Source organism: Xenopus tropicalis, chromosome 4 (genome assembly GCF_000004195.4).
Source record: "Xenopus tropicalis strain Nigerian chromosome 4, UCB_Xtro_10.0, whole genome shotgun sequence".
NCBI classification, from domain to species: Eukaryota; Metazoa; Chordata; class Amphibia; order Anura; family Pipidae; genus Xenopus; species Xenopus tropicalis.
Genome location: NC_030680.2, coordinates 65,171,016 through 65,185,987, shown reverse-complemented (window position 1 = coordinate 65,185,987; position 14,972 = coordinate 65,171,016). Strand labels below are relative to the sequence as shown.

The 14,972-nt window shown below is 41.5% G+C and overlaps 1 protein-coding gene across 1 annotated transcript in view; it reads left to right on the top strand.

Annotated features, from left to right (window-relative positions):
* Positions 1 to 672: 672 nt before the first annotated feature.
* The window catches only part of gse1 (Gse1 coiled-coil protein), a 322,402-nt gene continuing 308,102 nt past the window's right edge, over positions 673 to 14,972 (top strand). Inside the window, exon 1 of the mRNA XM_018093523.2 lies at positions 673 to 2,641. Coding sequence (XP_017949012.1) covers positions 830 to 2,641 — 1,812 coding nt within the window. The 5' untranslated portion in view covers positions 673 to 829. The remainder of the gene's footprint in view (positions 2,642 to 14,972) is intronic.

The following is a 14,972-nucleotide window of genomic DNA, read 5'->3' as shown; positions in this document are numbered from 1 at the left end:
GCAGAAGAAATGGATATGCCCAATATATACTGTAGCCAAAGGCAGGGCCATGCAACACTGTACAGTGTGTTCTATAGTCTCCATCCATCTATCAATTATACCTCTCAGGTATTGTGGAAGTTGAAGTTTAAGGATAGCTGGATAAAAACTAGCTGAAGAAATTTAACAGGAAACAGTTAAGCAAGGGGAAATGGCCCTGGTGGAGTTCCCAGGAGGTAGAGGGGGTCTAACTGGGACATTAACTAAACAGTTTCAGTATATATTATTAAAAATCAAAATGTCTTATTTACAAGTTTAGGGGAGTGGGCACTAAATTGAACTTGCCATGAGGCACAATAACATTGGGTCCAGTGGTTAAGAAGAAGGTATTGGTACAGTGCAATGGTATGGTAACAAATAGGGACTACCCTTACAGTATTACTGGTATGTCTCCCCTGCAGCCCTCTAGGAGTTGCAGTTAAACAACAGCTGGAAGGCAGTATGATGGACATTCCTGCTAGATAGCCCGGCATGTTCCTACTGTCCCCCACGCTGCGGCACTGGAGGGGTTACACATCGAGCCAGGCCATGTGCTCTGCCAGGGGGCGGTGCTGGGGGGCTGATCCCATGTACTGCGCAGCCCACAGCGGGCTTACAGATTCTGGGGAACTGAGTGTCAGAAGCCCAAGTGGGGGCGGGTCGCTATCTATCCGGGTCACCTCACCCCCTCTCACCCCTTACCCATTGGAGAAACTTTGCACAAACTCCGCCGTGCTTTGGACTTGAGGGGGGGGGAATCCGCTGCCCCGGGTGGCATGAGACTGGCAGCGGGGGGCTTGGCACAGAGGGCATGAGTGATACCGGATCCGTCCCGATGTCCCGTAAGCAACGATTAATGGCAGCTTTGGAGGAAGATGAAGGCACGACGCCTGGAACGGGTGAGCAGACGGGACTGGTTTTTTGCTTTATCTGCGGAGGAGGGGTGCCCAGGGGGCGAGAGGTGAGGTTGCCCGTCCGGTGTCCTGCTCGGGAAGGTTGCGCATTTTTCCCGTTCCTACAGCAGCAGGAGCCGGCCCCTGGGGCAGAACCGCTGAGCCCGGGGGGGTGCGTCCGAGTGTGTGCCGTGTGCCAGCGCTTCTTGGCCGCTCAGTGGGACGCGTTTGAGCGCAGCCGGACACCGCTGGAGAAGCGCATGTACTGGCTCAAGCGGCCCTACCAGTGCGGCGGGGACGGAGCTCGAAATAACCCCAGGGACTGGAACCCCAATTACGACTCTGACCTCTCAGACCTGTCCGACAATCCTCTAAGTGAGCCCGAAGAGAGCGGGGAAGCCCGGCCGGAACCCACACAGGGAAACAGGAGACAGTGGGCATCCACGGTACCTAGCTTGGCACCCCAACACTGCGCCCCCTGCCGGGAATCTCCTAATGACAGAGCTAGGCGCTTGGGATCAGAGACTGACCACCAGACCCACGGGAGAGAGAACGGACACCTTCCTGGGCTCTGTTACATTTGTGGGGGGCACAGCGCCGGGCACACTATACACGTACAAAAACAAGAACACACGCCTGAAACGCCCTTCTTCCCTTTCCTTTGGCTCCACACGCCTCCGCCCGGTGCGCAAGCCATTACACCTGGGGGCAGTGCCCGTGCCTGTACGCGCTGCTTCTCCTCCCTGATGCAGCAGTGGCACAGCTTTGACGTTGCCAGTGTACCTGTTTTACAGCGACTGTATGTGGTGCCTCTTCATGCCAACAGTACCCCAGAAAAAGCAGCTCCTCAGAGACCAGTGGAATCTCACCCCAGTGCGCCAGTCCTGTGCTACCTGTGTGGGGAGGACTGCGCCAACCAGGTGAAACTGGTGCAATCCCGGATAACAAATGGCAATGCCAAAACAAATATGCATTTTCCTTTCATTGGCCAGTTGCCCTGCCCACCTAGCTCCAGGGGGGTTAACCAACAAGGGGAGATACAAAGTTGCAGAAAATGCTACGGGGTGTTGGAAGACATATGGTCTATCTATAGGGCATCCCAGAATGAGGAGCTCATCAACTCTGCACAAAGCTTTTTGGCAAGGTACCATCAGGTGTTCAACTCTTCAGATCCTGGTTGTTCAGGGGTGTCTCATAACAGGAGGGGAGAAGCCATAAGTAGCCACACTGGCCATACATCTATATGCTATGTATGTGGAGCAGAGCTGGGGCCAGGTTTGGAGTATCAAGTAAGCATAAACCCACCCAGTAGGTATGGAGACAAGGAGCCCTTCTTTCCTTTTTTAACAGTCTACCCTCCTGCACCTAGAGCTAGGCCTGCCGACTCTACTGGTCTTGTTTCCACCTGTGGTCTTTGCTACCACGACCTTCTCGGACAGTGGTTTCAGCAGGAGATGAAGTCACAACAACCTAGCAGTCCCTGGTCAAGACAGTATCAAGTGGAGACTTTTGTCTGCTTCTTTTGTAGACAGGAGAAAAAGAGAATGCTAGGATTAAAGGCTGTGCAGGTGGCTAGGTTGCCTATCTTTTTATTTGCCCCAAGGATGGCCAACACTTTATTAGTGGATGATGGGAAACAACTTCTTATTGGAGCTTGTATTGAATGCAGACCACTGGCGTTAGCTGGCATCAGTACAACACAGAGCGGGGCTATGGTACCAAGCCAGAAGGTAAGAAGCTCTCTATTGATAATTCAATACCACTCCATTCATTTATTCGACAGTCAGAAATGGATGTATAGGTGTGTTAGATTTACAGTAGAGAAGTGAAATGCTTCTGAAGGATAGGAGTCACTGTAAGCTGGGGAAGCCAACATACTATATACAACCTTTTTCACTTATTGGTGATGTCAAGAGGTAATGCTTTTTTATGAAGCCTAATCTATGTGAATACGTTTATAAGATTACTTACTGTATAAGAAAATTGTGTTGCTGAATGTAGGACACATATCTTAGACTCATTTTGACTGGGATAAGGTAACAGCACCTTTTGAATTTTGTTGCTGTGGGCCCTTACTGTAACAGTTATATAAATTGGTCACCTGTTTTTGGTGCTGAAGGTTTTATGTTTGAGAAAAATTAAACCATTCATTTAGCAGTAGACTTATTGAGAAACCAACCTTTTTTCTGTCATTGTGAGACTCAGTTGAAGACTGCAATACTTACACCATGCAGTCTTTAAAAGAGAAGTGTTATATTATACATAAGTTTAATGCAACTCAAAGTACAGGTAGTTGAAGCTGCTCACCTAAGCATTTCTGTAGTGACAACCAAGGCAGCAATCTGAAAACTGTTAAGTGACAATACAAAAATTAATGGATTATTGTTACATTTGTTTGGGGCACCACTCCTGGATTCATCTTTGCAGCAGCAGAACAGCCATTGGTTAGTTCTAATGATAGATCACCATTATAATGACAGTTCTGCCAAAAATCAATTTTCACAATTACTGATTTGGAAGTGTTTCCCCATATTGCCATAAATATAAAATTCATTAAAGGGGACCCCTTAAATAAGAAATCATTTCAAATTATTTTTTATTGTATTTGTCAAGCAAAAAAAAAACCATTACTTACACTACATGAATAATATAAATCTTGTTTCCTCCAGTCTTGAAATTGCACAATCACAGCAAGCAAGCAGGCACTATTTTGTGGACTGTTGTTAAAGCAAGCTTTGCATCATGCCAAATTCTTTTTTATGTGTCAGAATTGGCGACTTGATGTACATGCCAATGCACTAGCTACACAATTAGCTGTTGAGGAGGGAGTGGGGAAGTGAGTGCTGAATGGAAAGTGAAAGTAATTGTCTGCACGGCCTATGGCATATATGATTGACAGCTGGGATTTTTAAATGCCTTTATAATGGGTATTGATGTGTTTAAAAAAAAAAGATTTTGGGTTTCATATTTCATTTAAAAAGGACTTTTACTTTACAGTTTTTGATGTCTGGGTGGCAGGTCTCCTTTAAAATGCTTTTCCTTGGCATTGCCATGATTAGGAAACCATTTCTCACTTGCGCTACAAAACAGATCCTAACCTCCTGATAAGGAAGTGAGTAAGGGAGTAAGTAACTTTGAAAAGTCTGCATATGGGGGGGGGGGGTTGTATGGGAACTTCTGCAACAATTTCTTTGAATATAACACTGATCCCTTTTAAATGTTTCATTTTACTAATAATTTAAGCACATGTAGTGCTCAAAGTTGTTATTCAGGAAAGCTGCTGCGAGCATGTCAGGCTGTGTAGGAACATCTTTGAGATAGCTGTACGCATGGGACATGAATCAAGTGCTGTGGTGCCAAACTGTCCTGAGGCCACGGAACTTTGCAATAATTTAATCTTCCACTGTCTAGTGAGCAGCATTGGAATAAACTTAATATTAAAGAGGAAGGTTTAATAGATAGGGCTTGTGCTGAACATAATTTTTGCTCTTTATACTCGTATATGTCCACCCCCCATCAACTTTTGTTGTGATCATTTTGTTAGCCATTATGCAGGAGGATTTTCTGAGTTCTGATAATCTAATTATCTACTGTGGATTTTTTACAATTAAAATGAATGAAAAAGGTATATTCAGCACAAGCACTATTCATTTCGCTCATTTAGAACAAAACGATATACCACCCCTTAAAATTGATATGTTGATCTAAAATGTCCAGTAGCATCTGTCCAGAACTGAATTTTGCAGGATTCCATTAAGTCTAGTGTTCATTTTGAACAGCATTCCTTGGATGTGAATAGCCCTGTACCCCATGCTCTGCATCTACAGTCTGTAGTGTGAATGAACACACAGTAATGCAGTCACCATGTAAAAAATGGTTTTGAAAACAAGTATAAAGGACATGCAGTGTGGCTTTCCTGTGAGCTCGTGCAATCACAAACAAATGTAGGGGCCAAATTCTCAAAAAAACAAAGGAGACTTGCTGCAGTAGTGATAGCAATGATGTCATATAGCTGAGCAAGACTGGGGTTTTGAATTGCAGGGCTTTCTTGATAACATCCGGCCTGCCAGATGTGCTGTGAGTTCCCAGCTGCCATGGAGCTGAATATCCATGTCGTGTGTGGGATTTCCCCACAGATGCAGAGATCTAACTAACTTGTGATGGGAATGTTTTGATATAATACAAAGAGAAATGTCCATCATCAGTATTTAGAAAAAAAGGAGAAGGAACCTAAGTTTCAGCAGCTGATGGCAAAAAAAGAGAGATTTTACTCTCACAGATCTTCCTGCTTCTATAGAATTCCCTTGGAATTAGAAATTAGCATAGTGTAGCTTGGATATGGCGAAAACAGACAGCAGCAAAGGTGTTGCCTTTTGTTTAACCTTATAAGTTATTTGGCCTAATCTAATACCTGAAGCTGAAAGCTTTAAAAGGTATGCACATAGTTCAATACATCATATTAAAGAGAATTATGTGGTTTAATTTAATACACATATATATATAATATATGTGTACTCCATATGCCAAGTTGTGCTCTGGTGTATTCTGCCATTCAGTTAACATTGAGCAGGTGCACATGCCTTTTGCATTTCCCTCCAATTACGCCAGATCATTGCATTATAGGCTGATGTCAGACGTGGCGTATTCTCGGCAAGCCGACAAACACTTGCCAAGAATACGCCCTGCTACTGTAAATGCGTCCTACAGTAGCGGGGCGTATTCTCGGCAAGCACCACGTCTGACATCAGCCTTAGGCTGATGCCACACGAGGCGTAGGGCTGATATTTCGGCAAGCGGAAAAACGCTTGGTGAAAATTCAGCCCTACGCCTGCTACTTGTGCCTGCACCCGAATGAATGGAATACGCTCGGGTGCAGGCACATGTAGTCGATATACGCATGAAAACGCGAGAGAATGCAAAGTCTCGCGTCTTCATGCCTATATCGGCTACATGTCCCTGCACCTGAGCGTATTCCATTCATTCGGGTGCAGGCACAAGTAGCAGGCGTAGGGCTGAATTTTCGCCAAGCGTTTTTCCACTTGCCGAAAATATCAGCCCTACGCCTCGTGTGGCATCAGCCTTAAGTGTTTTACATGTGTACAATCTACCATCTTTCTGATTAAAACGTATGCTCAGGTGCTTTGTCACCTGTGGGATAATTACCTGCGGGAAAAGATACTACATGCGTCATTGTACTTATACAGGTAAGGAGCTATAAGGGGACTTTGTTTTACAGTAGGGGGTTACATAATTTCTGGTTATTAGAATTGCTGTATTATTTGATCTGTAGGAAAACATTTAGTATGTATTATATGGTCACAAAACTACCTTTTAATTTTAATATCTAGAAAGCGATGCATTATCCCCTATTTATAGTATAAAAAAATACTCCTCTCTGAAGACACTGAAATCCTATCAAAACTTTCTCCATTTATCACTGGATAAAGTCCCTCTTCTGTCTTTTTGTTATTGGTTTGGCCTTTGTTTATTCCCTTCAAAGCTGGGCACGGTTCCCACTCAGTTGTCATTTTGACCTCAGTCTCAGAATAGAGCTTGGCATATACCAGGGAATAAGGGCAGCAGCCAAGCATTCACAGCTTGAACGAATCCACTGAATGAATCTCAGACAGTGGCAGTTAGTTAATGCAGGTGACTGATTAAAAATATAAACTCTGATGCTGAAAACATGATTTCTTGTATTGCTGTCATTTCTAATAGGGTGCCACTGCCTGATGAAGATGTCGGTCAGGCAGGCCCACCGTTCGTGCCCATAAACAGGCAAATAAGCTGCCAAATCGGTTTAGAGGACCGATATCAGCAGCTAAAATCGGCCCGTGTATGGCCACTTTAAGTTAAAATATAATCCTTATTGGAGGTAAAACAATCCTATTGTGTTTAATTAATGTTTCAATTATTTAAGTTATAGAGATCCAACTTATGGAAAGCCCCCTTTATTTTGAAAACTCCAAGTCCCAACATGGAATTGGAAAGTACTCTGCCTGCCCTATGCTGTGTGTGTGTGCCATACTCTGCCTGCCTTATGCTGTGTGTGTGTTCCATACTCTGCCTGCCCTATGCTGCCTGTGTGTGTGTTCCATACTCTGCCTGCCCTATGCTTCCTGTCTGTGCCATACTCTGCTTGCCCTATGCTGCCTGTGTGTGCCATACTCTGCCTGCCTTATGCTGCCTGTGTGTGCCATACTCTGCCTGCCCTATACTTCCTGTCTGTGCCATACTCTGCTTGCCCTATGCTGCCTGTGTGTGCCATACTCTGCCTGCCCTATGCTGCCTGTGTGTGCCACACTCTGCCTGCCCTATTCTGCTTGTGGGGGGTGAACCTGGCGGGGGTTTGCTCTGGGAGTTTGTTAGCAGTTGGAAATAGTCATTGTATGTTGCCTAAGGGTGTGTAATTATATGCCGGGGGTAGCTGTGTTGTCCTCTGGGGAGGAGGAGGAGGCATATGGATTTAAAGAAAAAAGAAAGGTAAAAACTAAGTAAGCTTTATCAGAAAGGTCTATGTAAATACAGCCATAAGCACTCACATAAATGCTGCACTGACTTCTCTGTCAAAAGATTTGTTGTGTCTGTAATTCATGCGCCAGAGACACGCAGCTCTCTGCTCTCTCCCCTCTCCTCCTCCCCCCTCCCTCAAGAATGCTAAGAACTCACAGCCCCCCCCCTTAGGAATGTGGATCTGAGCCAATCAGCAGGAAGCTGACTCATTGGGGCACATTCATGAAAACGCGAGCTTGAATCCCGAGTGGGATAAATTCAGATTGGATACAATAATTTCTTAAGATCACAAATATCATGAATATGCTTACGAAAAAATCATATTAGTCACAATAATATCGTATTGGCGATCCGAAAGTCACAACATATTCGTATCCGAATTATCATTAAATGCAGGAAAACCTTTCCGACTATGATCCTTCTGTGCATGATTTTGGAAGCCACCCATAGGAATCAATGGCACTGTGCAGCTCCAACCTGGCCCAAGGAAAGTCACGATACCGAAGCTTGAATGAATCCGAAACTTTCGTACTTGGCGCGACAATATGATTTTGTCGCACAAATTTTGTCGCAAAGTACAAAAAACTCACAAAAAATACGAAAAAGTAGCACATGTACAAAAAAGTCGCCAAAAATACGCCCCAACGCTTGGAGCATTCGTGGATTAGTAAATCTCCCCCATAGTCTTACAAACTGAGCATGTACACTGGGTCTGTGCAGGAGTGAGGCATTATGGGAACTTTCTTTACACAGCTCAGCGTTTTTTCTTCCTGTTTGGCTTCTGACCATCTGAACAGGTGAAATATGGGGAGATTTAAAGGCACTATTGAGACAACTGAAGGTATGCCTGCAGCTTGAGATTAACTCTTTATTAGCCTTTCCTTTTCCTTTAAAGGACATTTCAACCCCAAAAATAATTTTTTGCCTAATAAAACAAAACTTAATTCTAAGCAACTTTGCAATATACATGTATTACATATTTCTAATGGTTTTTTAGTTATTTGTATATATAACTGCTATTAAAAGTAGTGTCTTCCTGTCCTTTCTATTCTCTGCCCTGGGGGCTCTGGCATTTGAGACAATGTAACAAACCCCAGTGGATTTTACACTGGAGGAGCTTGGCACTTACAACATTGTTTAAAAAGTAACGACAGGAGTTCAGCAAATGCTCCTTTCTATAGCAGTTACAGTTACAAATAACTTTTAAAGCACTAATATTACTGCATTTTTGTGTATTTCTTATTGTCCTTTCAGCTTTTAAGGTGGCCATATCGACCAGATTTGCATATTTCGCAATCAGTCAGTGGAGCCCACCAGTTGGCCCCAAACAACAACAGATAAACTGCAGACATAATCTGAAAGGGCTGAATTGAAGCTTAAAGGAATACTGTCATAGGAAAACATGTTTTTTTTCAGAACACATCAGATCTCAGCAGCCCAATGGTTAATGGAGGCCTCTTCAGACTATGCATGGAATGCACCCTGCCCTATACATTTTTACTTATCTGCTGAAAGGATAAGACAGCTTCTCTACAGCCATATGGCCAAAACATAAGCATTGTGACGTAGCATCTACCTGTCATGGATAGCTTTGTACTGACATTTTGAGGCTGACTACTTTGCATATACAGGTATTGGACCTGTTATCCAGAATGCTCAGGACCTGGGGTTTTCTGGATAAGGGATCTTTCTGTTATACGCATAAAAATGCAAGACTTGCATTCTCTCGTGTTTTTATGCGTATATCAGCTACATGTGCCTGCACCGGAGCATATCTCATTCATTCCAGTGCAGGCACAGGTAGGAGGCGGATGGCGGTATTTTTGGCAAACGCTTTTCCGCTTGCCGAAAATATACACCAGACAAATCGTCTGACAGCCTTATGGTTAAAGAAACCGTCATCTGTTGGCAGTTGATTTGTGCATGTGAGCCCCCAAACCATTGTTTTTCAGCAACCGACCAACTATAATGGAAGTCATAAGCCAACCAAAGATTCACACTTTTATAGGGATCAAATGGGATCCAGCCTTGGATTTAGCAGTTATTATAGGCAGTGCCTGGGTCCTTGCAAATAATTTGCACAATATTAAAATCACATTGAAATCAACAATCAACTCAGACTTTTTTTATGCAGCAAAGAAAGAAGAAATCATACACTGAACAGAGACAAATAGCATTCTTTATGTACATGTGAGAGGCTAAAAAAGGATCATGTTCAGTGCTGGCGGCTGGCACCTATCAGCACTGCCTTTCTGCACACGGATGTCAGGGTTTCATTCACAGCCTTCCAAGACTCTGTCTGCACACATCTGGGCCAGCACTGGCAGCATGAGCTAGTTCTTGCTGTTTGTTTTGGCTCTGTCCAGTCACCCCTCTATGTGTCTGGATGCTGCTAGTGGTCCTTAGTGTTCTTTTCACTAAATTCAGTTATATCACTCTGTTCCTACTATTCAAGTTTCTTGCAAAATTCCATTCTAAGAATGTGATAAAGATTATTAACACTGAGGTGTCCCATTACTAAAGTGCAATAGATGGTGATGATAACTTGCACCAGAAAAAACTCTGGGGCCGATTTTACTGAACCATGAATAGTTCTGTTATGTGAAAATAATGAAAATACTTAATTACCAATAATAATTCATAATTATTAAATGTAATCAATAATTACATTGAATGACATATTCACAAATTGCTAATGATGCTATTTTATACACTATTCATTAGTGCGTTCATTTACATTGGCATAAAAAAAATGGTTTACAGAAGATTATGCAGTTGGCCTAAATGAGTACCAAAAATTCCAAAATAGCTGTTACACTTGAGTAGATAATAAATAAACTTTGGTTCATCTCAATTTAGTAAATAAAGGAGCTTGGGTAATTTATGTACAAAAAAAATGAGTTTTAGTCTTTTTTGAACTTTAGGAAACAGACATCTGACGGCTTGATTTATCACTGCTCCATAAATTTTACTGTGTGTAACAATGAACCTTAAATTTACTCTGCTGGGACTGTTTGGTTTACATCAGGGAGCAATGATTCAGATAGGTGTCAGACAAGTATCAGGTGTGATAGATGTGCCAGTTTTCTGAAAATGTCCTGACTTTGGTTAAATGGGGAAGATGTGAATGGGATGGGAATTGGTATTTACATGCAGGATATACTTCCTTTTTTTTAACAGAGGTCAAAATTGAGAGCACTGTTAATATAGCTTTAGAATGCATTGTCTGATCAAAGCAATAAGGCATCCTCCACTCAAGCAATAAATAGGAGAAATACAGAGAAATACTAAAGATCATATGAGAAGGGGAACACTTGGCCTTTAAATAAAGGACATAGCGTGATGGGTTGCATTATCCTGAATGCTTGGGGCCTGGATCTACTATAAAAACATTAAAAAAAGGAAAAAAAAATATAATGATTTGCTTAAAATTGACTCTATTGTAAATTGTCTTGCTGTGTTTCTGAACTTCTTTCTATATTATGTTTCCACATAAGAGATCCCATACCTGCATTACTTGTTTATATATGAAATAGTTCTGCCATGTAACTTGCTTTCATTTTTAGATGTTTCCGTCCCCATGATATCTTTAGTGTATGTTTGCCCTTCTGAATTGCTGGACTATTTATTTAAAAGTATCCCTTTTTAAAGTATAACAAGCTGGTCATTGCTATTCAAAGCAGTCTGGACCAAATCTATTCACTGCTGGTTCTGAATTGAAGGGAATTGGAAAGTGCGTCTTCTGCCTTATTGTTTCAAGAGTCAGAACCAGCAGTGCAAAAAGAAAGAAGCAAATACTGCTTTCAATTGCAATTACATTTACGAATAGCTCTATATGTACCATTTCAGAAAGAATCATGTTACTTTTCACTATTCCCCTCTCAGCAGTTTCTCTCTTTACATGAAATCTTTTGTTGGAGTCAGTTGTTTTGTTTGACAGGTAGATGTAATACTTTGTCTAGGCAAAGCTATCGTACAACTATGTATTAGACCTAACTGTCCATCAAAATTTTACTCTGACTGTTTAGATTGATGAGAGAGAGATAGGTAGAGTCCTTTTGTATGTATTAGGCAGGTACAGGGTAGGTAAATGCAGGCTTGTATGTTTATGTGTTGGGCCTGGTAGAGCATTTTGTTCTACTTTTTGCAAAATAGGCTTTTCCACCTTCCATACCATCTTGTACCTGTCCTTAGATGATATCCCTTTTGTGTTTCAAGGTAGGGAGTAGATATCAGTGTTGATAAAGCTGCTGTGAGTGGCAGGTCCTAGTTGTATATGGGTCCAGAACAGAGGATTGCTTACTTAAAAATGTATGCTTTTCAATGCAATATTGAAACACCCCATATTTGTCAATATGATCAATATGATCCACGGTCTATATATTATTACAGAATTATAATTTGTATTGTTCATTTCATCGTATGATTTTTATGTACACCAAATTGTTATTATAAAATCATTATTTTTTTTTATATTGTTCACTTATTACTGTTGTAGGAAGCATTGGTTGAATTCCCATCAACCTTTTTTGTGACTCCTTCAGGTCTTTGTGATTTGTACTGAGTAAAATTAGTAATTCTATGTTTTTCAGTTTTGTCTCCAACCTATCTAGGTGAGCCAGACTATGAATATAAGTAAAAGAGAAACTTTAATTACTCTCAACCTAATTTACAGTAGATTTATCACAAGCAAATCAGCTTAACTGTAACATAAAATAAAACCTATGTCATCTTTTTTAGCCACGTGTTCCGTATCCATACGCAGTTTTGCTGTATGTCAGAGATTATTTAATTCTGCTCTGGCTGAGGGGAGACAGGAAAATCCCTCAGTGGCAGAGTGGCGTCTCAGCTCTATTTTGGCTGGCTTTTTCTGGCATGTCCCCAGATCAGATGTAATGGTTTCCCTCGAGCAGTCTCACCTTGTATGTTATTTCTGCAGACATTTGTCTAGTTGCCTCTAAATAAGGCCTTGTTCCTACAAGACTGTTGTGCTGTTGTGGTGAGAATGCTAATATTATTTTGCTGTGTAGCATAAGAACAGCAGGAACAAGGAAGACCTTTCTCCTGCTCCCATCTGCCCTGTTTAGTGTGCACACTGACAAACACAGCATCAGTCCATCAGGGCGCACACTGGGGAAATTAGAAGCAGCTAAAACAAACTATACATTTTTAATTCCAGAATCTGCACTGTGTGTGATGTCGGACCTATTAGTGTACATACTACAGGGGCTGATGGGAGCAGACTTGCATTTGTGTCCACAGAGAAAAGACTGCGGACCTATTTATTAACATTGGAGACTAGGATTGCTGGTGATGTTGCCCATAGCAACCAGTCTGATTTTTGTTTTCTAACTCAAAGGTGACCATTCAAATTTAATTGCTTATTGGTTGCTATGGGCAACATCACTGGTGATGTTTGTCTCCAATGTTAATAAATACACCCCACAGTGTGTGCTTGTGGCCTTAGTGACAGCATCTTTCTGGTGCCTACAAGGTCATTCTTAAAGGGACAGTAACACCAAAAAATGAAAGTGTATGAAAGTAATTAAAATATAATGTACTGTTTCCCTGCGCTGGTAAAACTTGTGTGATTGCTTCAGTAACAATACTATAATTTATATATAAGCTCTGTAGAATATAAAGGGGAATTTACCATTTATCTTCCATATAACCTGTGCCTTTTCTCCCATTCTACATAGCACCTTGTTTATTTAAAGGAGAAGGAAAGGTAAAAACTAAGTAAGCTTTAACAGGTCTATGTAAATACAGCCATAAGCACTCACAGAAACGCTGCACTGATTTCTCTGTCAGAAACAGGATTTGTTGTCTCTTTGTTTTCCTGTGCCAGCTCTTTTCTCTTTCCCCTCTCCTGCTCCCCCCTCCCTCAAGAATGCTAAGAACTTCCCCTCCCTCTTTAGGAATGTGTGTTCTGAGCCAATCAGCAGGAAGCTTCCTCATAGTCTTACAAACTGAGCATGTACACTGGTCTTGGTCTTGGTGCAGGAGGCATTATGGGAACTTTCCCAAGCTCAGCATTTTTTTTCCTATTAGGCTTTTGATCATCTGAACGGGAGAAATATGGGGAGACTTAAAGAAAAAGTAACACTAAAAATTTTTATTTTATGAGCAAATCTGTCCCGTTTCGCTGAAAAATTAGCGAATCTTTGAAAAGACTTGCAAACCGGTGAAATGATTAAGAAATTTGGCACCCATTTTGCGCAAAAAATCCACCGATGGCAAAATGCGGAAAATTGCCGCAAATCCATGCCTGGCGCATTATTTCGCCCATCACTACATATTACTATCATGATATCTTCATATATGGATTGAAGATAGATAAGAGTTCATATATAGTTCACATCAGTTAAAGGATTAAGACCTCTGTCTCCTAAACATTTGAGCACTTCTGAATAATGCTGGTGACACAAGGGCTGGGTATGCTGCCATTTGATGCATAACAGATGAGTTGGCTTGGCCTTTGATATCTGGGCAGAGTTTTTGGAAGAAACTATGCAGATTACAGTAGGCAGGCAGTGCCATGAATGGATTTCAACAGGCACACAGGAGGAACAGAAGAGATTAGTGGTTTGCAAACACCTGCTATTCATTTACTGGGATTTCCGGATTCATTTGCTGGAAAGTTTGGTTAAAATATAGTTGTTTTACAGCTTATACATTCCTAAGAGCAATTCATTCCACTATGGATTTTCATTTACTACTGACAATGATATGAAATAGCCCTTTAAAACCCCATCACGTTCACCCATATAAACTTTCCCCTGTTACTGATTGATGTACAAAAACCAAAAAGAAGGATTAAATATTCTTTTGTGAAAGGTCTCACTTGTTCCTTTTTTGTTATGAAAATAGCATCGTAGCCTCATTTGGAGAAAATATTGCTGTGTTTTTTCCTTTTGGAAGTGCTTCTTTTTAGAAGTGAATTGATTATGGGTGTCAAATAGGATAATAACTGGCATAATAACTGGGAGTGGAGAGCTTAAGAAATAATAAGGAATGTTGCTGGACAGTAGACAGCTTTGGGGTGCAGGTCTATGTGCAGGTTGTGGCAGAATGATCGGGACCTTGGGCTTTTTGGATAAGGGTTCTTTCCATAATATAGATGTCCATACCTAAGTCCTCATCCTAAGTCTACTGAAAAATCATTTAAATACTAATTAAACCCAATAGGGTTGTTCTGCTTCCAGTAAGGAGTAATTATATCTTAGTTGGGATCAAGTACAAGGTACTATTTTATTGTTACAGAGAAAAAGGAAATAATTTTAACTTTTAAAAATGATTTGCTTATAATGGGGCCTGTGGGAGATGGCCAATCCCTTAATTCGGAACTTTCTGGATAACGGTTTCCGGATATCCAGATTATTACAATGTGACTTACATGTCTGTTTGTGGTGAAGGGAGGACTCATGTTGCAGTATTTGCAGAACTTTAAATACTACAACATTAATTCACTGGTGTAAGCAGAGAATGTAACTTCTGCATTTACTCAACATGTCCCTTTATATATTTCTGTGCCAGAGTCACAGAATA